General features: G+C 40.6%; 1 protein-coding gene across 1 annotated transcript; it reads right to left on the bottom strand.

The window, feature by feature from the left end:
* Positions 1 to 19,230: 19,230 nt before the first annotated feature.
* On the bottom strand, positions 19,231 to 25,840 carry LOC144518452 (protease-associated domain-containing protein 1-like). The gene is made up of 5 exons (XM_078251153.1): positions 25,614 to 25,840; positions 25,247 to 25,347; positions 25,031 to 25,140; positions 20,246 to 20,413; positions 19,231 to 20,149 (listed from the first exon to the last, which is right to left on the bottom strand). Exons 1-5 carry the CDS (start codon positions 25,687 to 25,689, stop codon positions 20,029 to 20,031), a joined length of 576 nt encoding a protein of 191 aa, XP_078107279.1. The 5' UTR covers positions 25,690 to 25,840; the 3' UTR covers positions 19,231 to 20,028.
* Positions 25,841 to 26,171: the final 331 nt, after the last annotated feature.

Genomic DNA, 26,171 nt, shown 5'->3' on the forward strand with positions numbered 1-26,171 from the left:
TCCTCTAGTAAACTAGTATTCACATGAAATAAAACAATAAAATATTGAGACCATTCAGCAAGGCACTCTGGGTAATATTCAACACACAAACTGGTTGCTATGGACTCGTCACTAGGCTTCCTCCACGTCGCCGTTTAAACAAAGTGGAATAAACGTATAAAAGTCCAAATCTACACAAATCCCGCAATCAATTAGTAAGCTGACATCAAATGTGGCATTTAGGAAACCTTTATTGCAACCTTGGCACGGTAAGATGTCCAGACATAGTAAAACAGTCATTTTCGTTTTTTGCATCCTGCTGCTCCCATTGTCAGCCAGGTGTTATTTAAGATATTTATAAAATATCTGATCATGCCAGAATTATTCCACTCATTTTTTAAACAATGCAATCATCCGTTTTAGCCACCAGGGGGGCAGCTGCCCCTGCCCCATATGTCTATGCCCTGCCCCACAGCAAACTCATGGGTCAGACCCATCTGGTAGCGAAGGAGGGCAGAGACTGAGAGAGCTACATGGAGCTACATGGAAAAATATGCAAACATTGACTTTAGTCAGATTGATTCAACGACTTACAAACGTACACACGTTATTGTAATACCTAAAGCAGTAAAACGAGCAAATTATTGTACAATTCAATGAGAATTTATCAAACAGGCCTTCAAGTGATCAATGTTTATTTGTTTGGAAACTTTCAATACATATTTTTGCAAAATATACCTGAATTAAAAGATAATACTGTGCCTCTTATGTTTATGATGTTATAACAGAAACTACGTGTGTTAGTTAGTTTCTATGATAGATGCACTTAATGCCCATGCAGGGTAATTTGGATGAAATATGTAGACCCTATGGCTATGACCATTGGTTAATAACTAACCAAGAAAAAATACAAAAATTTCTCATCACATAGTTTTCTTGCGTAGCCAGTTTTAGTAAACATATTGACACATCGATATTGGACTATTCCATTTGTATGTTATTTCATTTTATATATTTATTGCCTTGCCTTGATTTAGAAGCTAAATGTTGATGAGGTAGCAGGAGGGAACGTGTAGGCATTCAACAAAAGTAATAAAAACTTAAAGGGGCGCTATGCAGTTTTGGCAATTTCTTCGCTGTTTTCTCACTTTTTGCTCGCAGGTTTCTCTATAGAGCCCCCCCCTACAGCTTTGGAATAGATATTTGGCAACACTGTTGTAAAAAAATCGTTGGCGACTCTCCCCCCTCCCATCTTCTCCCTCTGGTCATGTGCATTTGTTTTCATAGAAGCCGGCGAACGCACGGAGCCATGTCCACTGAGGTAGACAGCTAGTAAGCTAGCTAGTAAGCCCATAACAGACAGCGATCATAATAAAAACCTTTACAGACAATAACAAACATCCTGAGGTCACAATAACAAGAAATACAAAGATTAAACAGAGTTTATCCCAAAGATATTGTTTATGATAAGTGCAACGGCAAGAACGCCAGGTCAGCATCGGATTTGCAGGCTTCTGTTTGTCTCAGTTCTCCCCATTCTGAAAACGCAGGTCCGATGTTTACTCGTGTCTGACTCCTCGCTCGGTCAGTCTGCCGTTTCCTCTTTTTCTGTTCCTCTGACAATGCTTTCCTAGCTTTCTGCTTCTTTTTGCCGGGTCAGCCATGATGATAGTGTGAAAAACTCCATCGCTACCTTGTTCTTATAGATAGCCGGTTCCTTTATGTGTGCAGTGTCGTTGTCACTACCCGATGTGAGTTGAGTGCAGATGTGAGTTGCGCGTGCTCAGATTTAAACGGTTTACGGCATAACGCCAAGGGATCCAGATCCGGCTGCATTGTGAAATTCGTAAAATAACAAACCTTTCTCATTACAAACAATATAATAGAAGATGGAAATAATTTCAAAAACGTTTTAGCTATCTATGATTGTTTGATTGCTAACTTGTAGCCTGCAGTGAACAAACTTCGTTATGTAGGTCAGGTTACGAAGTCTGTTGTTAGCAGGTTCTTGTAGGCTACTTCAGCCTCTAATCTAGAACTGACATCAGGGATCATGCCGTGAAAATGTGCTGCCTTACGCTAAATAATAAATTACTGCTATGTAAGGTACCTATATCATTATTCTGTGGCTAACAGCAAAACAGATCTGCGCCTGTTGCAAGGTGATGCATGCGCAACTCACATCTGCACTCGACTCACATCGGGTAGCGACAGCCGTGAAGCAATTCGTTACATCGCAAGACCTGATATCACGTGATACTTCCTGGCTCGCCGGCCGAAAGTTGCAAGGGTGTTTTTTCCGCTCACAGGCACTAGGGGGAAGCGAGACGACCACCATTCAATCCGAAAAAAAGTCATATAACCATTCCAATGACTCTGAAGCTGTTCAGTTAAGGTAAATTAAGCTAAAAAAAAAACTGCATAGTTCCCCTTTAATATAAGTATTCCTGGGTCACCCTGAACCATAGACCTCAGAGTTCAAGATTAAAGGACATTAAGGAAGCAGGCCGCACCAAACCACTGAGAAAGTATTATGGAAACCAGGATGCACAAACAAGTGACTGGTGATCATCTTGTTTATTCCCAAGCCCCCTGGGACTTCTTGTGATTAGGCCTTATTTGTTCTTTCCATATGTGTGGCATGCCTATGTTCTACCTGTTAACACGCCACCTGTTTATAATACAGCCCCTGCCCTTTAGAGATTAGGGTGTTTGCTTAAATTCTGAGCACCACCGTTCATATATAAATATAATGAATGCTCAGCCTTCTGGCGGAGCGCCAGGATGCCCTTTAACGCCACCGTCCCGTTGTCGGTGGGTTTCAAAACTCCGGAGGACTTCCTCATCTTCATTTTCCATATTCTGTTTGCCACAAGCGCCGTGCTCGTCGCCGGCTCGGTGGTCATCGCGATTTCCTCCAACCGGTACCTGCGAGGCCAGAACCGTTTTATATTCATGCTGAACACGAGCATCAGTGACACTCTGACCGGCTTCTCGGTCTACTACCTCGGCCTCTTCGACGTACAAGAGGGCTATCCCTCGAGGAATGGGACATACTACATTTTACCCTCATTTCTAGGTGTCAATGTGTTAACCTTCCTCTTCGCTCAGTTTGACCGGTACTTCGCCGTGTGCCATCCATTCTTTTACAACCGCTATATAACGAGGTCTTTCGTTATTGGCATTTGTGCGTTTTGTTGGATTTACACATACTCTATCCTCACAGTGCAGAACATGGTGCCTATTTCAAAAGCGGCTCAAATAAACGCGTTTGGTGTAATGACTCTACAGATTATTGTACTTACTAAAGTGTTGATGACAATTAAATTATACAACATAGCCAGGAACCACATGGCGAGAGAGGCGCCCAGTGCCGAGAGAGACAACAAAAAGGAGTCGCTGCGCATCATTGTGTTTGTGGTTATTTGCTTCTTGGCTCTGTGGTGTCCATCCTTTGTCAATATAATTGTAAGACAGTTGACGAGTAACGGTCTCAGGTTTAGGAATGAAGCCACTAACCTGTTCGCCATCATGGCACGCCTGAACGCTCTGGTGACCCCGGCTGTGTACCTCTGGGGCAGTCCGGCGCTACGGAAGGCCGTGTGGAGAACCGTGTGGCGGGGGGTCTGTCCCTGCCGGACGGCAAGGTGAGAGTCGGTCAGAACACTTTAACGTGACTCAAAATGTCAATATTTAGATATAATGCAGGCGTTACGTGTTTTAGATCAAATGAGTATTTGTTTTGTTTGTCCATTTTTGTGTGACTGTAAATCTCTCTCTCCCCCACCCTCTCTCTCTTATTCAGAATTGGCTTTAACGTTGATGGAGTGACAAAGCAATTCTAATAAAGCCGCCAGAATCAGCATCATCATAAGGTATCATATAGAGAATGGATTAAATGGCCAGATCACGCGGCTGACGTGAAAATGGCACATGTTTCAGTCACTTTTGGACGAATGTAAGTTCTCGATCATTACGTTTTTAGAATGACTGAAACAAAACGCACTTGACGGATTGGGCAGTTGAACCTTTTTTGCGTGAGGATTCAGTTCAAAGGTGAAATATGGACTGGGTTTGGGATTAGGTGAGGGCAGTATGTGCCACTGTCATATTTGTCATACACGCTTTCAACAGAATAAAAATAATATTTGGATAACTGCTGTGTAACAACTGCCTCTATTGTTATTAGAATATGGATTGTGTGTTGTTATTTTTGTGAAAGCTCGTCTTCATCCAGGTGCTAACACTGCAGGTTACAGGGCCCTCTTATTTCCCTGTATTCATTGTCTTACGTTTTCTTTTTTTTTAAAGTCCGCATGGCATTTTGAGGATGCAACCTTTCATTACAGGTAAAATAGCCTGCTGTTGAAATAAACATTTATATTTAGGTTAATTTATGTATATCCCACAGTTCACATTTTACATTTCTAAACACACCCACAGATTGATACCATTACTGTTGTTATGATGTTCAATGATACCCAACCACGTGTGTAAGAGTTGTGCAATTCAGCATACAATAATGGACCTATGACAGAATAGATACCGGACCACTTCGTCACTTCTGTCAGGTTAATGGGACTATCTTTGAGGGGCATCTGGATCACAACATATAATGTAAATATAAATGTTCTGAAATAACATGTTTAGCTCTGATAAAGGCTCAGGAACTACAGGCAATTCTGATTCCAGCTGTGCTAGCTCAAGTGGATTATTTGTAATGCTCTACAAGTGTGGCCGCTGCCCAGGGTGCTGATCCTGGGATCAGTACACTGTTCGGGTTACTCGCGTGTTGAAACTGCACCAAAACTGCGATACTGTTTCATTACACCCGCCAAGTGTGAAGTAGATCATCGGATGAACGGTTCTCGAGATATTTGAAAGACAAATAGGCTCACAGAGGGTCCTGGACTTATAGTCAGATAGAGGGTCCGCGAGTTATAGTTAGATAGACGTTCAATGACCTCTGACAGCCCAAAAACTCGTGCGGGCTTGCTTGGTTTTTTTGGCCAACCATGTCCACTGTTTCTAAAAATATTAATTCTGGTAACACTCTAGAATCTTTTCATTAATTTACGGAGTTACGGTGTAATCTTTAACGTAGAGTACAGTCGCCTATATGAACCAGTAGCCATTACTGTATCCCGAATTTTAATCCTGAATATAATCCAGATTTTTTACCCCCTTATTCCATAACTTCATATCTTGTTCACCTAAACCTATACATGCAGTGCCAGAAATGGGCCGGAACTCACTGGTAGGCTACTGAGTCTTCTTACTGCGTACCGCCACCTCCTGCAGTATACGGTGAGTATACGCACCCCTAAACACCTGCGTCTCTCACATAGCATCTTAACGTTGACAAAACAGAGCTGAAAATGTGCTTGTTAACATGGATAATAGTATGTTATTGTAATGTAATTACCGCCCGACTGCAGGAGGACAGCCGTGATCCAGTGCGCAGTCCACGGCATGATCCGTCCGACCACTTTCAATTAATCTTCTCCACCCCTGCACCATTTACGCAATAAGATACTCTCACAATGGCTTAATGTGTCTTAATCGGTTGCATGTTTTCATACGGAATGTGTGCAATGAAGTGCATACAACACACATTTTAAGTGATAGGCTATATTATCAATACATGTTATATAAATATATCCAAGATACATGATCATGTCATGCAACTGCTGAATTATTGGAACGCATTGTAGGCTGGTATATGGTATTACAAGATGACTCCGGAGTTATTACGCTGTGCGTTTTGGGCTGTAAACGATTGGATTTAGATTACAAAGCGTTACGTGTAGTCTTGTATAAAGTACTTGAACGCAATACTTAGTACTTAATACTAGTAAAAGTACAAGTAGCTTACCAGAAAATGACCATAATTAGAATATTACTTGAGTAAAAGTCTTAAACTATCTGATATTTACTGTACTTAAGTATCAAAAGTAATTTTTTTGATATTACATGTACTTAATTATTAGAAGTAAAAGCAAAAGTAAAAAAAATCTCTGATTATGAACTTTATGGCCAAAGGTGTGTACAACGTTATCTTCATCACCAACCCGTTCATCACTATCGTCGGGGTGTCCATCGTCTGTTACCATGGTGGCAGAGCCTGCACCAGGTGCTTCCATGACACTATCAGTTATTATGCTTCCTCCTTTTCTCCTTTAGTTTTTGTGCCGCTTGTCAACAAACAGTCATTACGTCACTAACTCGAATGGAGCGTGCATTAACATGCAATATAGCAGCAATGATTCGCCAAACCTGCTTTCTTCCAGTGTAACAAATTTCTTCTGATTTTATTTTGTAGAACGAGTAACTGAAATGCTTAGGGGAAATGTAGTGGAGTAAAAATATACATTTTATTAAGGGAATGTAGTGGAGTAAAAGTAAGTTTCCCGACAAATAACAAAGTAAAGTACGTGAAATGTCTACTTAAGTACAGCAACGAAGTATTTGTACTTCGTTACATTACAAAACTGGTTATGTGAAATTAATATTTTTAAGTGGACAGTACTTAGATTTTTTTTAATGATTAATTCAATATTGTCCAAGACTTATATTTATAACTCAAAATGAATTTACATGTTTATCAACATTTATTTTTATTGTATTGGTTTATTTGATAGGGACCATGCATATTTATGAACATTGTTGTATAAAAACACCATGTAAATATGCCAGAATAAGTAAAAATAACTACTTTTCTAAACTAAACTAAACTAAACTTTTAAACCTAAACACTAATGAAACGTGAGATTACGGCATGCCTCATGGGAAAAACATCTTATGTTTACTGGGGCAGTGGCTTAACCACCAGCTATAAAGATACTACATTCAAAGTGCATTGTTGGAACAATGTTCCTCTCTAACATCACAGCATCTGGAGGAGTACAACTCTCGGTGAACTTCCACAGTCCTGTGGATTATCTCATTTTAATTTTTCAACTTTTATTCGCTACAACTACTGTTCTGGTGGCCGGACCTGTAGTCATTACCATATTGGCCATCAGAGCTCTCCGCCTCCAAAACAGGTTTATTTTCATGCTGAACACTAGCATTTCTGATACGTTGGTTGGGTTTTCAGTGTATTATCTCGGTCTGTTTGATGTTCAAGAAGGATATCCTTCGAGAAATGGAACGTATAATATGTTACCTTCTCTTCTTGGGGTAAACATTATGACATTTTTGTTTGCCCAGTTTGACCGGTATTTTGCCGTTTGTCATCCATTCATCTATAGTCGCTATATAACCCGGCGGGTGGTTATATCTGCAAATGTCTATTGTTGGCTTCAAGTCTATACTCAGTCGATCATTACAAATTTCGTGCCACTTTCCAAAGCAATACAGGTGTATGTTTTCGGTATTGTCAGCTTACAAGTCATTGTGTTCACTAAAGTGGTCATGACTATTAAACTGTATGTTATTGCAAGGTACCAGCTTAGCAGAGACCCTCCCAGCGCCGACAAAGACAGCAAGAAGGAGTCATTGAGAATCATTATTTTTGTTGTCATAAGCTTCTTGGTGTTGTGGTGTCCCTCTTTTATTAATATTATCATCAGACTTATGGTAGGAGGAGGGCTGACGTTTAGGAACGAGGCCACCAATCTTTTCGCCATCATGGCTCGTTTTAACGCTGTGTGCACACCGTCTGTGTATATCTGGGGGAGTCCGGCTCTGAAGGAAGCCATGGTGAGGACAGTGTGGGGCAGACTGTGCCCAAGATTCAAGAAGAGGTAACAGGGGCAGAAAAACACACTGTGGGGAACTAAAATGCAATACAACGTTCAACCGATTTGTCCTGTTTATAGCCTACTGTGATTTTATGATGAAGTAGAGATACCAAAAAGTCATGTACATAACAACTATGGAGCCTACTCAATATACAGTCAAAGAGGTTTATCTGCATTAGCTTTCGATTTAGTAAGGTGGTTTACTGTAGTGTATATTCATGCCGGATCCAATCAAAAATTATAAAAGAAATGTCAAACAAAGTGGGAAAGTTTAATTTGAAATAATAAGTTCAGTTTTAAATTGAAATATGATAAATTGATTTGCTCTGATGTTGTGTGTGTGGAGTGTACGTCGGCAGAGATAGAGTGCTCGACTGGTGAGATGCTATCTGGTTATGTCTGTGTGTGATATGATGTTGTCATTGTGTTCTCGGCCATTGTAAACTATGTTAACCTGGGAAAAAACAGCTGTTAACCTGTGCATTGCTGTAAGCAGTGTCGCTGTCCATGCTGTGTGGTGCTGAACGGCCTGTTTAAGGCATGTCAGGTTGGCTACTGTTAGGAGCAGGGCTGGCGTTTAGAAAGGCACTGTATGAAAATGACTTAAGAGGATATATATATATATATATATATATATATATATATATATATATATATATATATATATATATATATACAGTGGGGAGAACAAGTATTTGATACACTGCAGATTTTGCAGGTTTTCCTACTTAAAAAGCATGTAGAGGTCATTTTATCATACGTACACTTCAACTGTGAGAGACGGAATCTAAAACAAAAATCCAGAAAATCACATTGTATGATTTTTAAATAATTTATTTGCATTTTATTGCATGACATAAGTATTTGATCACCTACCAACCAGTAAGAATTCCGGCTCTCACAGACCTGTTAGTTTTTCTTTGAGAGGCCCTCCTGTTCGCCACTCATTACATGTATTAACTGTACCTGTTTGAACTTGTTACCTGTATAAAAGACACCTGTCCACACACTCAATCAAACAGACTCTAACCTCTCCACAATGGTCAAGACAAGAGAGCTGTGTAAGGACATCAGGGATACAATTGTAGACCTGCACAAGGCTGGGATGGGCTACAGGACAATAGGCAAGCAGCTTGGTAAGAAGGCAACAACTGTTGGCGCAATTATTAGAAAATGGAAGAAGTTCAAGATGACGGTCAATCTCCCTCGGTCTGGGGCTCCATGCAAGATCTCACCTCGTGGGACATCAATGATCATGAGGAAGGTAAGGGATCAGCCCAGAACTACACGGCAAGACCTGGTCAATGACCTGAAGAGAGCTGGGGCCACAGTCTCAAAGAAAACCATTAGTAACACACTTCGCCGTCATGGATTAAAATCCTGCAGCACACGCAAGGTCCCCCTGCTCAAGCCAGCGCATGTCCAGGCCCGTCTGAAGTTTGCCAATGACCATCTGGATGATCCAGAGTAGGAATGGGAGAAGGTCATGTGGTCTGATGAGACAAAAATAGAGCTTTTTGGTCTAAACTCCACTCGCCGTGTTTGGAGGAAGAATGAGTACAACCCCAAGAACACCATCCCAACCGTGAAGCATGGAGGTGGAAACATAATTCTTTGGGGATGCTTTTCTGCAAAGGGGACAGGACGACTGCACTTTATTGAGGGGAGGATGGATGGGGCCATGTATCGCGGGATCTTGGCAAACAACCTCCTTCCCTCAGTAAGAGCATTGAAAATGGGTCGTGGCTGGGTCTTCCAGCATGACAACGACCCGAAACACACAGCCAGGGCAACTAAGGAGTGGCTCCGTAAGCAGCATCTCAAGGTCCTGGAGTGGCCTAGCCAGTCTCCAGACCTGAACCCAATAGAAAATCTTTGGAGGGAGCTGAAAGTCCGTATTGCCCAGCGACAGCCCTGAAACCTGAAGGATCTGGACAAGGTCTGTATGGAGGAGTGGGCCAAAGTCCCTGCTGCAGTGTGTGCAAGCCTGGTCAAGAACTACAGGAAACGTATGATCTCTGTAATTGCAAACAAAGGTTTCTGTACCAAATATTAAGTTCTGCTTTTCTGATGTATCAAATACTTATGTCATGCAATGAAATGCAGTACCTATGATAAAAATTACAGACTTCTACATGCTTTGTAAGTTGGAAAACCTGCAAAATCGGCAGTGTATCAAATATTTGTTCTCCCCACTGTGTGTATATATATATATATATATATATATAATTTTTTTTATGGTTGGGTATCATTTTATATATGAAACCTTTTTTTGGCAGTGCCATATATGTTGGCTGTTAAAGACGGTTCCTGATCCTGAACTGCAGTTTGTTCATTTGATCTGGATTTTCATGCTTTATTTAAGCCTTTTTCTGTTTACTGGCTTCCTCGAAGATTGTTCCTCTTATTCAATTTTTTTACTCATTCCCGAGATAGTATTCTGTATTAGTAAAGGGGAAGAGGTTGCATTTAAAAAAAAATTAAACTTTAGTGTAGTGTGTTGTGCTTGCGCAGCTCCATCAACGGTCGCACATTAACAAGTGTGTTAGTATGTGAATTTTGGGATAGGCTAAATTATGAGTTTTAAAAATGACTATTTGACTGTATATTAAAGTATCTAATTTGGGATATTTATAGGAAGAGTACCTCAATAAAGGCCACTCACTCATAATTCAATTATATGGAGGCTTTTGACAATGTGATTAGCCTTGAATACAATGGAATATGAAACATTCATGATTTAGAACAAACTTTTCCTACAGCATCCAATGGGAGCTGGATGTCTTAATAAGGTTAGCCTCAGCGTAAAATTATTATTAATAATATTATTGTTATTAAGATATTTTAATAGATTATCATAATAATCAGCGGGCTAAAATAATTGTTTCTATGCCCCGGTAAAGTTTTGTCTGGTGTCCCTCTTTTATTAATTTCGTCCTGAGACTGCTGTTAGGCGGAGGGCTAACATTTAGGAACGAGACCACCAATCTTTTCGCCATCATGGCTCGTTTTAACGCTGTGTGCACACCGTCTGTGTATATCTGGGGGAGTCCAGCTCTGAGGGAAGCCATGGTGAGGTCGGACAGTGTGGGGGCAGTGTGGGGCAGACTGTGCTCAAGATGTAAGAAGAAGTTAAACGGCCCATGCAATAGAGTTGCCATGGAAACTGTAGATTAAAGAAAACATTTCTCGTGATTTAGGCTTTCTTCTTATTCCTGTTACAGTATAAGAAGCTCCTGGCTTCCTTAAAGATTTTTCCTCTTAATAATATAACATCATTTATTGGCCTACATCTTTTTTTCACTCCACTCCGGTATAGTAGTCTACCTATTCTGAAATATTGTAGGGGAAGATCTTGCATTTTTTAGTGTGTGTTATGCTTGCACAGCTCCATCAGCTACCACAAGTGCTGTTTTGCAATTTCTTTCTTGTTCAGCTTTCCAGTAGTCATCCAGTTGTTAACTGCTAACTGCTCCGACTCCGGTCCCTGTTCACTGCCCTGGTTAAGTCCTGCTGCTCTGCCCTGGAACCCATAATACTCAGTCTCTTTGGATCTCCCTCTTGGCCGGCTTTCTCGGCCCCAAACTGCCCCTGTCCCATCCTCAGTTCATGGCTCTCCGCTACAAGCTCAAGCTTCCCTTGTCCTGCAAACCATCATCCCCGTGTTCTGCAATAAAATTACGTTTTACTTGATCCCTGTCTTCCTCGTGTGTCAGCACCTGGGTTCACTTGTTTTGCAGCGCCACGTAAAAGGCTTTAAAATATATATTTGCTGCTGGACGTTACTCTTTAATCTGTAGTGTTAAAGAGTTCAAGATCATTTTAGCTCATTTCCTGACCCATAGGCCTATTCCAAGGACAATAAAATAATTCAAAACATTGTTTTTAACGCCAACACTATCAGTCTTCATAGGCCTACTGCTCTGTAGCCTCGCCGTAAATGGTTAATAGCGGTTACGGGCCACCCTATGGATTGTGGGCGAGTCTAATAGATTTACGTCTCACAAGCACAAATGATGACGACTTTTAATTATTTGCCATGGGTTTTGCTCACATCTTCATTCATCACCGGTCTGGAATTGGCAAAGAAGATTAACACATATTTTGTTGTCCATTTTCCGTATATTTACAATGTTTTTAATTCGTCATGTCACATGACGTAGACCTAGGCCTATATGTGCTGATAAAAAAAGAGGATTGATACGAGGTCATTATGGACAGCTTGGTTCTGATTATGTCTACCCGACAAATAACAGATGAAAAAGAGGCTACAAATCATATACAGAAGACATGTCAAACGAATGCATAATGCATGAATTAAGGACTTACTTTAAATTCTAAATACAGTACATTCATTTTGTTGTGTAGTTCGGCAGAGACTGAGTGTTCGACTGGCGAGTTTCTGTTTTTCCCAGTATGGCGAAAGCATGTCCTGCCTTACTCTGATTGGCTTACTCTGACATTCTTACCCCAATCCTAATCAATTTCACTCCTCTTGCCTAAACCTAACCTAACCAACCCAAGAGCAGGCAGCAAGTGCTAGTCCATCAGAGGGAGAGTAGGTCGGGCCCATAACCTGTAGAAAATAATGGATGAAGCTCCAGACTGAAAAGTGAAGCCAAATGCGGAAGTGCCTTAAACCTGCATTCTATCTGATTTCCCCATTTCAGGGGGCAACTCCACTGGTTCCAAAAAAAAAGTCTGTATAGAAGTATATGGGAAAATGACCGTACTTCTCACTTGATTTATTGCCTCGATAAACATTTTCAAAATTAGCTGTTCTCAATCACTACTTTCAAGTCTTCTTCAATACAGCATGATGTTCATTTAGTAAATTACGGTCCCATTTATTTTAAAATAGACGATAAAGCAGGGGATGCTTTAGGGGCGTGGCTACACGCAGACCTGTCAATCAGGACAGAGGCTTAGCTTAATGCGTATCTATGGCACTGGGTCCATTAAAATAGCCGTTAACTTGTTTTTGGGTGTTGTCCATGTTTCCGTCTTAAAGTTTGACCATGAACTGTTAATATTAATGGACAAAGCATCCGGTTCGGCGAAGTGCTGCAAATGTGGAAGTGCCTTAAACCTGCATTCTATCTGAATTCCAGCAGGGGGCGATACGTGCGGTTGCAAAAGGAGGTCGGTTTCTGTCTAGAGTCTATGAGAAAGTGACCCACTTCTCACTTGATTTATTACCTCAGTAAACATTTTCATGATGAGTTTACGGTCTCAATCGCTAGTTTTAAGTCTTCTGCAATACAGAATGATGTTCATTTTTTGAATTATGGTCTCGTTGATTTTAAAATCGACGATAAAGCAGGGGGTGTTTTAGGGCGTGGCTATGATGTGATTGACAGTCCCCGGCCTGTCTTATATGTAATATAACTATGGGACAAAGATATATTTAAAACCTAGCGCACACATGCTCTGTCCATTAATATTAACAGTCTATGAGTTTGACCCTCTCACTGTGTGTTTTTACTTTGTCAAGGTTAATTGGAACAATTGTTCGTCTAAAAACATCTTGTTTAGCGTTATGCCAACCAAGATAGGCAGCTTCCGCTAGCGTTAGCTGTTAACTTAAGCGAAAGTTTGCCGATTTTCTGTACTGGCGTCCATGCAGATTAATAGTGGCAGTAGGCTACCCGGAGGTCCGTGTTTGCCCTCCGGTAAATCTCCACTGGATGACTCGCTTTAGAAGGGTTGAAAATCTGCAACTTTCCTCCTTTGGCGTTTACCTTAGCATCATTGCAACCATAAACAACACTAGCATGGACACGTCATCCTCCCCAGCTCCAACATAAAAAAATCGGCACATCAGGTTGCAAAAAAACAAGATGGCAACGCCCATATCGCCAAAATTGAGGCTTCAAAACAGTCCACAAACCAGTGGGTGATGTCACGGATGCCAAGTCCACTAATTTTTACAGTCTGTGGTTGGGCCATGCCTTCCCCATGCCTTTGCCATCCTAGGGAAAAAAATTGGCTTGCTTTAAGCAGTATTGCTGTCCATGGTGTGTGGTGCTGAATCGGCCTACTTTTAAACAATGGTAATGGAACGCCTCTGATTCACTGACTCCGTCAGAAACTATACTGCAAGGACTCGGTGATTAGGGAGTGTATGAAAATGAATAAATGGGACCGGAATAAATATGAAAGCCGTAAATTTGAAGAAAAAAAAAAAGTCAATATATATGTATGTATATTAAATAATTTTCTTTGCCACATAGTAGCCAATGTTGACTTTGGCAGGTTGTTTCTGATGTTGAACTGCAGTTTGCCTGTCTGAGAATCAAAAATTTTTTGGCCTGCAAATTAATACTGAAAGTTTTCTTTACTAGGCTTAATCAAAATGTTACACACTGTTCATAACTGTACTAATACAGAGAGCCCATGTAAATCCCAATGAAATCGATCTCATTACCGTAAAACAGCCTAAGCAATAAGCTACCTTTAATGTGATAACGGCATTACTGTGCCAGATGCTAAACCGATTGACACTAACCGAATTCAATTCAATTCACTTTTATTTATAGTATCAAATCATAACAAGAGTTATATCAAGACACTTTACAGCTAGAGTAGGTCTAGACCACACTCTATAACATACAAGGACCCAACAATTCTAGTAAATCCCCCAAGAGCAAGCATTTAGTGCGACAGTGGCGAGGAAAAACTCCCTATTAGAAAGAAACCTCACCCAGGCGGTGTCTGACGGTGCCGGTTGGGGGTGTGATGAATAGTGGCAATAACAGTCACAATAAAGATAATGGAACAGTGACTAGAAATAGTAGTTGTAGTAGTTCATGGCATAGCAGGGCACTGCAGGGCGTTACAGGACGTAGCAGGGCACAGCAGAGCATAGCAGGACGTAGCAGGACGTAGAAGGACATAGCAGGACACTGCAGGGCACAGCAGAGCGTAGCAGGGTGTAACAGGGCATAGCAGGGCGTGCATCAGGACCACGTCGACAGCTGCAATCATGATTTTTGTGCCACCCTAATCCAAGGAAACATGCTGGGCGAAAAAAAAAACATAAGGACTCCGGGGAATAAGCTCCCCAGAGCTAGGTTAGTAACAAGCATTTCTGGGACATGGATGCACACAGATGGAAAGAGAGAGGAGAGAGGAGCTCAGTGTGTCAAAGGAAGTCCCCCGGCAGTCTAAAACTATAACAGCATAACTAAGAGAGGCAGGTTAAGGAGAGGAGCCTGGTCGGGCTAGAACTCTCCCCAACCGGATCGGGCTGTACTGGCCTGCCTCCCTCTACTTTTATTATATTATTGATTATATGGTAGATGAATCCGACGACTATGACGAGAAGCAGGTGGGCCGGGCTAGGCGGACGCTGCAACTCCTCACTCCCTAACTATAAGTTTAATCGAAGAGGAGAGTTTTAAGTTTACTCTTAAATGTGGTGACGGTGTCTGCCTGCCGAACCCAGACCGGGAGCTGGTTCCACGAATGACACTAGGTCATTGCGGACAGCTTCTGGTGCTGAAGTTATGACTAATACGTAACCTAATGAATAACATAATAACAACAACATAATATGTGGCATTCTATTAAGTTGTCTTTATCAGGTTCAGTTGAAGCATGGACATATTTTCCAACAAAGATTGTGTTACAGCAATTAGTCAAGGAAACGTATCATATATAGGCTGATTACAACTAGGGCTGCACAATTAATCGCAATTTCATCCGCAGTATGCAGTGCGCAATATTTGTTAAAGGCAAAACATGTGTCAAACCATTCTGAATTAAGTATGGTGGTGCTGCAGACACGTCCCGGCCTACAAATCCTATCCTACAGACTAAAGAAAAAAAATCTTTGTTTGGTACAGATCCTCGCAAAAATCACACTATAATCATTTACATGTTTTTAAATTTAATATTTCTCAATGAAAATGAGAATGATACAAAAATGATCATCCCTTCCAATATCGTGAATCATATCGCAATTGCAATATCAGTCATAATAATCGCAATGAGATGCTTTCCTCATATTGTGTAGCCCTAATTACAACTAATTATTTTTATTTTGTTGCTGCATCAGGATGAAGGCCTATTGTTAAATTACAGCACAACAAAAAGCTGAGTAAACGGCTAATGTGCTGCAGGTGAGAAGAAATAATTAAACATAGGACTGTGTAGCCTAAATGGTCATGTCTTCAAAGGTTAAACTAAATTCCCTCCATGACTTCTGCATGAGGCTGGTGTTAAGGAAAAAAACAAACATTAGATCATAGCATCTCAAGGGATCAAGGATGGTTACTCCACAGTGTAGTTACTGTGTAGGTCTTGAATATAAAATAAGGGTTGCACTTAAGAACCATTTGTGCATGAACAATGCTCCCCTTCAACATCACAGACTCTATGACAGGAGTACCTCTATCGGTGGACTTTAACAATCCTGAAGATTATTTTATCTTTATTTTCCAGATTTTATTTGCAACAACTACTGTTCTCATAGCCGGACCTGTAGTCATTACCATATTGGCCACCAGAGCTCTCCGTCTCCAAAACAGGTTTATTTTCATGCTGAACACTAGCATTTGTGATACGTTTGTTGGGCTTTCTGTGTATTATCTCGGTCTGTTTGATGTTCAGGAGGGATATCCGTCTAGAAATGGAACGTATAACATTTTACCATCACTTCTAGGGGTCAATATTTTGACGTTTTTGTTTGCACAATTTGACCGGTATTTTGCTGTGTGCCATCCATTCATCTACAGTCGCTTCATAACAAGACAGTTTGTCATAGGCATTAACATCTACTGCTGGGTTTACAATGTTGCTCACTTGATCGCCAGGAATTTGTTGCCACTTTCCAAAGCCATACAAATGTATGTATTCAGCATTGTCATCCTTCAGCTAATCGTGCTCACCAAAGTGGTCATGACTATTAAACTGTATGTTATTGCAAGGTACCAGCTTAGCAGAGACCCTCCCAGCGCCAACAAAGACAGCAAGAAGGAGTCATTGAGAATCATTATTTTTGTTGTCATAAGCTTCTTGGTGTTGTGGTGTCCCTCTTTTATTAATATTATCATCAGACTTATGGTAGGAGGAGGGCTAACATTTAGGAACGAGGCCACCAATCTTTTCGCCATCATGGCTCGTTTTAACGCTGTGTGCACACCGTCTGTGTATATCTGGGGGAGTCCGGCTCTGAAGGAAGCCATGGTGAGGACAGTGTGGGGCAGACTGTGCCCAAGATGCAAGAGGAGGTAACGGGCATAAAAATTCAAAACGTAATACCATGTTCAATCTATTTATCCTATTTATTTACATACTGTGATTTCTATCCATTGATGAGGTCATTGCTCATTTAAATTGTCTATAACTCCTTTCTTCAGAGTGGGCTCCTGTCATGGGAAGGGAGATGCCAAAAAGTGATGGAAATACCAAGAACCTAAGGACTCCATACAGCACGTTATTCTTATCAACTGTGTGTTTTTGCCATCTCTCTCTCTCTCTGAATGAGTTTTCATGCAAACACCATTTTCTGAAATGTGTCCATCACTCGATCTTACCAGGTCATCTTAACGTTTCATCTGAATTAGCTGTTGATTCAGTGTCCTGATAATGATCCCACGCCCAAGCAGCTACTCATGTTAAATATCAAACTAGTAGTAGGCTGTACAGTAGCTTTTCTTCACGTGTGTTCGGGCATGGTATATTACCTATACGTTACTTTGTATGTTGCTATAAGCAGTGTCGCTGTCCATGTTGTGTGGTGCTGAATCGGCCTATTTTAAAAGTCAGTTTGAGGGGAAAAGGAATTAGGCATGTCTTGGAGGGTGCTAGCAAAGGTAACTTTTTTTTTTATTTCTTTATTTATGCGTATCATGGCTTTGTCGGAGGTGCCATTGTTCGGTACATGTGATAGTGTCACATCATTTTCTGTTGTGGGTTGGTTCGGGGGGGGCTTGTTTGTGCCTTATAGATACATGTCTGATACATCAGCAGGTCATTTTCTTCCATTTAACTTTAAACTCCAATTGTGCTGAAAATTAACCATGTGGGATATGAAAAAATATATATGAAGTTCCAGATAGAATCATGAAATGTGTCCTTTTTTGTGCTCTATTTTTCCAGATTAAATTTCAAAGAATCTTATTATTAATAGGCATATAGAACTAGGAAAGTGCACTCAGTAGAGTGCAGATCTCTGCAAGCTGTGTGCACATTGCCCGGTCGTGTTGAACAAAACATTACCCAGTGTATCGCCACCATCAATGATGCGTTAACCGACAAAGGCATTTCAGCAGCTGGCTGACATTATTGAAGGCTTTAAACGACCAGTACTGCTGTAATTGTGATTGAATGGATACAAACCACAATTATCTTGCCTTGGCGTGAAAATCTGGACAGGAACAATTTAACTCCAGCAATGTAAAATGCCAATTTAAAAGTGAAAATGCCAACAAAAGAATTTGCCGACACTAATGTGACCGCTATGTACGTTGTCCCTAGTGGAAAGATGATTCCAATCTTAAGCAGTTGTTGATCGCTTGCGGCCCCCACCCGGCCGGTTAAGAGGAGTCAGCAGTCAATGACGGTATAAAACAGAGCAGTCAATAAAGGAGTATCTTTTAAACATTGTGAATCACTGCAACTACATACAGTAAATGTATAAAAAATGTAAAATATGAGGCTGATGGGTCCGGTAGAATGAGAGTTTAGCTGCGTGCACACACACAATAGTAGAAGCAAAAACATAATATGATGGTGTGCAGGTGTATGCCATATACAATCCAAGATTAAGCATCATTTCTTTTTCATTGAATAGCTTCCACTAATGGTTGAAAACATATTGCTAAGGTCTATGCTCCTGCTTGTTCCTTTATTTCTAGCAGACTAGACTCTGACTTTGCTCTTAGATTAGTATATTTGCAATATAGCTGAGCTAAGCTGAGCTGAGCTAGCAGTTGCAATCTTTTCAACCTTCAATACGCAACATTATTTGCATCAAATACATGTTGAAGAGTCAAAGTACAAGAGAGACATGTCCCCTACACTGTGAAGTAGGCATGGGCCGGTATGAGATTCTGACGGTATGATAACCTTTTTATTTTTGAAATGTCTGGGTAAAAAAAAAACACACTGCACACTGGCAGGGAGAGGGATTTCTAAAGTGCACTTTCTGTCCTTGACAACTCATAAAAAACAGCTATACCTTAGGAACGGTTTGACAGAGAATGTTAGTGGTTTTTAAACCGTGGCTTTTTGAAACCGGTAACTGGCCCATGCCTAATGTGAAGTACATTGTGTCAATCCTGTTTATTCAAACTGTGCTTAACACATTTCCTGGATCAGGAGTATTAAAAATGACAGTAGCTATAAAGACAAAGTTAATGGGGGCAACACGTTATACTACTTAAAGTAGTCTGGGTGATTAGGCTTAAGCGGACAGAAAATGTGTGTAGAATCTTTAAAACTGTATAGATGTGTACCTCAGAAAGGCAATAAATGATAGTCTTTTATGCAACATAAATCATTTTACCAAATATTTAATAAACAGTAATTTATTATCATTTTTACAGTGTGATGACATTCCTGGTATTCTGTATTTTAGTGAAGTTAAATAAATGCTGTCAGGCCTTATTCTTCCCCCCCATTGTGGCCTTACGCAACAGCTTGTATTATATGACAAGGCAAAAGAATTGGTGCGCTTCAATCTGCATGTGTTCTATTAATGCATATCCAATTTTCCAGTTTTCCTACTGACTATTGACCAACAAATCATCTGCACCGACGTTCCTGGAGACTACTCAACTAGAAAACAGACTCAATATCTTCAAAATAACTGGCTAATTCATTCAACTTCAGCTGAGCACTGAGAATAAGCATGCATGTTTTTGCTGAGTTTGTCTGTCCTCACCCGGTTAAACGGCTCAGGCAAAGAGTTCATTTAATAACTTTGGCTGTGTGTTTAAGTGTGATATAATCATGCATACACATGTAAATTTGACTGATTCACCACTAGTGTGTGTAAATTTGTTTAACCACCAATGAAGAATTTTCCCGTGAGGCTGTGAGTTTATTCAGCTTGATGGTGTTTTTTGCCCCCAACGACTCCTTCCGAGCAGCGCTGCGACCGCTGCCTCCAAGGCACCTAACCCTAACCATAACCAGTGCCTAATCCTATTGCCTTCCAGGCAGCGCTGTCTGGAAGGAGCCGTTTGGGGCAAAAAACACCGATAAACGTTTTTTCACGGCTGACAGGATATGCAATGACAAAAGAATAATGTTTATTGAGTGGGGAAGTGCATTAAGTTGTGGATGCGTGTCATTTCTACCACAGTGTCCATGGGGGTTGCTTTAGTGGGAACGAGGCCAAAGAGGAAACATTGACAGGAATGGAAATGACAGCCCACGGCAGGGCCTGTCTCTGAAGAGATCGTCTGATCATCATCCTAGAACGCATGGAAAAGGGGGAAAATTGTAATTGTCCCGAGATGTATTGCATTAATGCTTATATAAAATAAAATGTGTGTCTGCGTCTGCCTTACCCATCACGTCCCAGCAGGAATAGAGCAGGAATGCTTGGTTTGGCAGTGCTTCCATCAGTGATCATATCAAGGTACTGACTGTCATTGTCCACTACATTATCAGCAATCAGAACAGCTTTGCCTCCTGCTTCCTCCACGTGTCGGGCCTTTTGTACAAAGGAGCAACCTCTGGAGCACACAGAAAAACAGAGAAAGAAGTGTGAGAAAATACAGTTGTGTTCAGAATAATAGCAGTGTGTTTAAAAAAGTGAATAATGCTCAAAATCCTTAGAATAGCTTTTAATTCCATAATATCAATGCATTGGGAACACTGCACATTCAATTCCAAATCAAAACATGACCAAAATTGATCAAGTTTGTGTTATACCTTTACAGAAAGTGAAGAAAAAGGAATATTAGGCTGTTCTTTACAAACTCAAACATTTACTGTATAAACTGAAAAATGTCTCAAGGGTTTGCTTTACCTTGAATCACTGCACTAATATTTAGTTGCATAACCATTATTTCTGAGAACTGCTTCACATCTGTGTTGCATGGAGTCTTCAGCATAAGGCAACATGACCTCTTCAAGTATTTAGATGTATTGAAACTGATCCATGATCCCTGGTATGCGATAAATAGGCCCAACACCACAGTATGAGAAACATCCCCATAACATGATTTTTGCACCACCATGCTTTACTGTCTTCACAGTGTACTGTGGCTGGAATTCAGTGCATGGGGGTCGTCGGACAAACTGTGGCCCCTAGACCCAAAAAGAACAATTTTGCTCTCAACAGTCCACTGAATGTTGCCCCATTTCTCCTTTGGTCAGTCAATGTGTCCTTTGGCAAATTTCAACCTATTCAGTACATGTCTTTTTTTCAGCAATGGGACTTTGCGGGGGCTTCTTCTGATCGTAACAGTACTCACAGGTAACTTTAAGTCTTCTTTGATTTTCCTGGAGCTGATCATTGGTTGAGCCTTTGCCATTTTGGCTATTCTTCGATCCATTGGAATGTTAGTTGACCGTTTTCTTTATATGTTTTCCCCTCTCCAATAAACTTTTTAATCAAAGTCCGCTGTTCCTCACAACAATATCTGGAACGACCCATTTTGCTGAGTATTTCAGTATGAAATTCACTATAACCAGTATGCACAACATTTGCTTCCTTCCTTCCTTAAATATGGGCCATAATTGACACCTGTTTCTTCACGGAAGCAATCACCTCACAAATTGAAAACAACACTGCTATTATTTTGAACATTCCCCTTTCAATTACAGATTCAATTACACAGAACGAACAGGATGCATGTCATGACTGTTGGTTTTCTATGACTCTACAACACTTACTAGTAAATTATTTGCCATGTAGAAATATCACTTCTACCAAAAAAAATTATTTATGAGGTTACGGATGATGGACTACTATTATTTTGAACAAAATTGTATAAAGGCAGGCACTAAAGACAGTGTGATTAGTTTGCAGTAAAACATTCCAAAAACATAATGGCTTCCCCATAACTTATATGTAGTAATGGTAATTATCTTCACACACAAATGCTGTGTATGACACCTGATACTAAGCACATGTTAAACTTTCTTTTGAACATTCACACCAGGCTATTGCATGTACTAACATGGAGGGAGTGGGGATTATGACCTATACTGCAGCCAGCCACCAGGGGGCGATCCAGATGTTTTGGCTTCACTTTTGGGGAGCTGTCAAGCCGTCCATCTTTATATACAGTCTATGATCTATCATAGTTCTCAACACAGGAGCACTGCAGGGTTGCTGCCTTTGTCCCTTACTCTATAGTCTGTTCACATATGACTGTGTTGTCAAATATCATAATAACAGCGTTGTGAAAGTTGCAGATGACACCACAGTGACTGAACTGATAAATGATAACAATGAGGATGCCTATATTTGAGGGACCTATGCATATGGTGTCAAGACAACAACCTCTCCCTTAATGTTGAAAAAACAAATGAGATAATTGTTAATTTTAGAAAGTCCAAAACAGCTCACGTCAACGATGCCCTTGTTGAAATTGTGAATAACAGATGCTGAGGCATCCAGATCGCAGACTCCCTCTCCTGGGTCTCTAAACACCAGTTGTGTTGTTAAGAAGGCACAGCAGAGACTATACTTTCTGTGATGCCTTAAAAATAGGGATTGCCCACAAAAACCCTGGTCAATTTCTATCAAGGCTATAGAAAGCATCCTTACTAGCATACCAGTGTGCTTTGGCAATCTGACTGTACAAGACTACAAACAACTAAGGACAGTTAAAACAGCTTCAAAACTCATGGGAACATCACTGACACAGATTTAGGACATTTACACCGCCTGCTGCAATGGGAAGTATTATGGAGGACACCAGTACTTGTACTTTTTGTATGACAATAAACTAAACTCGAGCTTGAGGCCTGCAACTGTAATTCTCAACAGATGACTTAATGTACATATTTTAATAGGGGTGTACGATTCAGAAAAGGTCACGATTGGATTCCGATTTTTAGGCTCACGACTTGATTCAATATCGATTTGATTCAAAACCAATTCTCGATTAAAAAAAACGATTTGCAGTATGTACATGTAGTTACTTTTCCCATGTGATTGCAGTAGACATACAATTAAAACACAACAAATTAAATGTAGTTTGATATTACTTTATATGTCTTCATACAAAAATAAAAACTTTTGCAACTAAAAACTGCAAAAGTGCCAAGCTTTTGGTCAGCTTTCAAATACATTTAATTCCTGAACACCTTCTTTAAGCCAAGTACCCCCTGACCAGCGCTAATCATTTTTGGTAGAAAAAAGGTCTATATAAGAGGAACAGTACAGCGCTGTCAGCGATAGATTTACTAAACAACAGCCTTGTAACTGAAAAAAACATTTAAATGCTAATGAGAAAAGGAAACAAAAACTGTAAAAAAAAAAGAAAAAGAAAAAAAAAAGAATAAAAAAGAAAAAAAAAGAAAAAAAAGAATAGAAGACAAAACCTTTGAAAAAAGATGGTAGAAAGAAGGAAGGCAGTAGCCAAAGGCAAGAATAGGTTGAAAATACTCGGAAAAAACCTTCAAAAACAGTGACATAACTTTGAAAAAAGCGAGAAACTTGTAAAAAGTAGGACAGTAGAAGGAAGGAAGGCAACACAAATGTTACATTTTTGGTAGGAAAAAAAGTCTACATAAAGAGGAACAATGTTCTGGACAACAGCCATGTAACTACTAAACAATTTGTTAAATATCTCACGTACCCCCTGCAGTCCTCCAAAGTACCCCTAGGGGTACACGTACCCCCATTTGAGAAACACTGTCTCAGGTTCATTTGCACTTACGTTTGTAGATTTGACAGCCTGAAAACTGTTATTAAAGGCTGTAGAAAGAATGTGAAATGGAAAGAGATCACTGATGCAGTGAACAGTGTTGCCATGGTAAATAGGACTCCAGCTGAAGTTTATTTAATTTATACATCCTTGACATATGTATGCTATAGTCCCCATAGTAATATACAGGCTTATATTGCAATCTCTTAGGCCTACATGGTTTACGTATATTTAAATAAACACACAGTAGTGGAGTTTATGCAGTGTCTATTATTTTACTTGTGTTTTTTTCATGAGTCAGAACCAGGCAACAGCTGTGAGGGAGAGCGCGTGTCCTCCGCCCCCGGTGCTGGACCACCACCCTGACCCTGTCTCCTGACAGCAGAGGGGCTGGAAAAACAAGCCGAAATAACTCGGTCAATGGCAGAAATAAATCGCCATTAACGACACTTTAAAAGAGAAACGAAAACCTGAAGAATAAATAAAAATGTTGTGCATCGTCATGTTTCCTGTATTGAGTAGGCTATCATTGCCAAACATAACACTATACCTTTTAAAAGTGAGGAATAATATCCTCTCTCATTCGTATAGCCCCACTTGGGGCTGTGCTGGACACTGCTCTCTGGGCATCGGTCATCTGGCTCCAGAACCCCACAGGCTAAAATAATGTTTCAGAATTTTTCTGCCGTGTATAGTAGGAACCCCCCGCTGATGCAAGACCATGAGCCATCTGCCCTTAATCAATCCGATGGGGCGCTCCACCGTGGCCCGTGCGCATACGTGTGCACTGTTGTACCGGCGAATAGAGGTCTTTTAAAAGAGCCAGATCTGCCATTGCTGATAAGTGATCAACTGATGACTTCTCCTTCTCCTGTTAAACTTTTTATATGCTGCACCGCAAGTCCACACTGACTCGAAAACTTGCGTACACGAGTTCAGACCAGACGTGAGATTTTATGCAGCCTACGCTCACGTTCAAATTGATAAATCCCTTGCTTTGCGTAGGAATCGGTGTACGCCCGTTTTTGGTCAAATGCACGTTTCATAAATGAGGGCCAGAAGAGCTAATTTTGGTTTCATTGACATTGTTCATACTGCTCAGAGCAATATATTAAAAAACACAAACCTCCGTTGCTTCTCTCCTACGCTGTAAACATTGCCTTACACTATTAATCTCGTACAATATACAGAATAACGATAGCACTGATACTTTACTAACATTAGCTTGCATATGTTTGGGAACCTGATACAAATAACATAACACTATTATTACACTGGAAGGAACACTCACGGACGAAGTCGTACTTCTTGGAATAATACGGCCACCGTAGGAGTTAAAACGCGCTCAGAATGGGAGGGGCTAGAAAGTAATATTCAGTTGGTTGTCATATACAATTTCACCGCTAGATGGGGGTTTGTGTTCACATCCTCTTTAGCGTATACAGGTGATGAGTGATGTGTACATACCCTCTTTCCATCAGGACTATTTGTCCCTGGATGATTGCTCTGTCCTCCAAGTCTGAGCAGCCATCTGCTGGGTCTGCTGGCACAAGGAAAATCTCATCATATGATGACGTCTGGGGACCAAAGGAAAGGAGAGGAATGTGATTAGATGGTGAGTGCACATGAGGCTTGATAATTATTTGGCCAACAAATGGAATCCAGAAAAGGGCAGGTACTAACAAAATCTCCTCCAAAGTCTTTAGCAGGCGCTGCACTGAAGATGTACCCTATGTCTTCTGGACTGATGACCCGGAAATAAAGCAGTTCATTGATCCCCAGACCTAAAGCAGTTCAAAAAAATAAACATTTACACGACTGACGTTAGCTAGCTTATGTTAGAGATGTGAACACCGGCATCATCAGTTTGAGGTCAGTGTTGGTAAACCAAGGCAGCAACAGCAGTCTGCATTGGAAGGAAATTCACAGGAAACATAAAACGGTAAAAACAAAGCCTTAGCAAGCTTCTGAAACACCAACCCGTTAGCTACATTAGCTGTTTACTAGCGTTTGAAAATTGCCTCCGCCCCTTAACGTTAACGTTACTCACCTGATGTGCGATTGAACTGCATTAAAACACTCCAGAGGTATAATATTAAAGCTGTCGTCCGGACAACCTTCGCCATGTTCAAGACATTTGTAGAGCTTCACAACGTTACATACACGATACTTTAGTGTGGCTTTCTATTTGAGAGCAGTATTTGTCCATATGTACTGTATGCTAGCGGCCGTTCTGTCAATAAACAACAGAGCAGCTAGCAATCACTTCCGCGCTTCTTTTAATGCGCATGCGTATGTTGCAAAACCGGATTAATCTGATAGGGTGCCGCGGGGCCATCATGGATGTATTAAGAGAGGCCATGTGGAGCTGTTTAGTTTGCTAATTCCACCCTGCTTTCATGCTACACTGGTTCAGAAAATCAGCCGAGCAAAAATGTCACTTATCTGGTGATAAGAATGTGCTTTCCTACACTGTGACAAAAGACAAACAATGCTAAAAGCAGGTGAAGCTAATCCAGAGTAGGTTGAGATGTTTCTGTTCGGAGGTCTGCACACAGACTTGTCCCAGTCCTGCTTTTCCAACATCTCGTTTTGACTTTAAACCCAG

The sequence above is a fragment of the Sander vitreus genome, chromosome 5 (assembly GCF_031162955.1).
Source record: "Sander vitreus isolate 19-12246 chromosome 5, sanVit1, whole genome shotgun sequence".
NCBI lineage: Eukaryota > Metazoa > Chordata > Actinopteri > Perciformes > Percidae > Sander > Sander vitreus.

Bases quoted from the DNA above. Each gene is read 5' to 3' on its own strand.
- LOC144518452 (XM_078251153.1), bottom strand. From the start codon at position 25,689: ATGGCGAAGGTTGTCCGGACGACAGCTTTAATATTATACCTCTGGAGT. The intron at 25,348-25,613 runs GTGAGTAACGTT...GAACTGCTTTAG, and splicing joins GCAGTTCAATCGCACATCAG to GTCTGGGGATCAATGAACTG. The intron at 20,414-25,030 runs GTATGTACACAT...TGTGTGCTCCAG, and splicing joins ATAGTCCTGATGGAAAGAGG to AGGTTGCTCCTTTGTACAAA.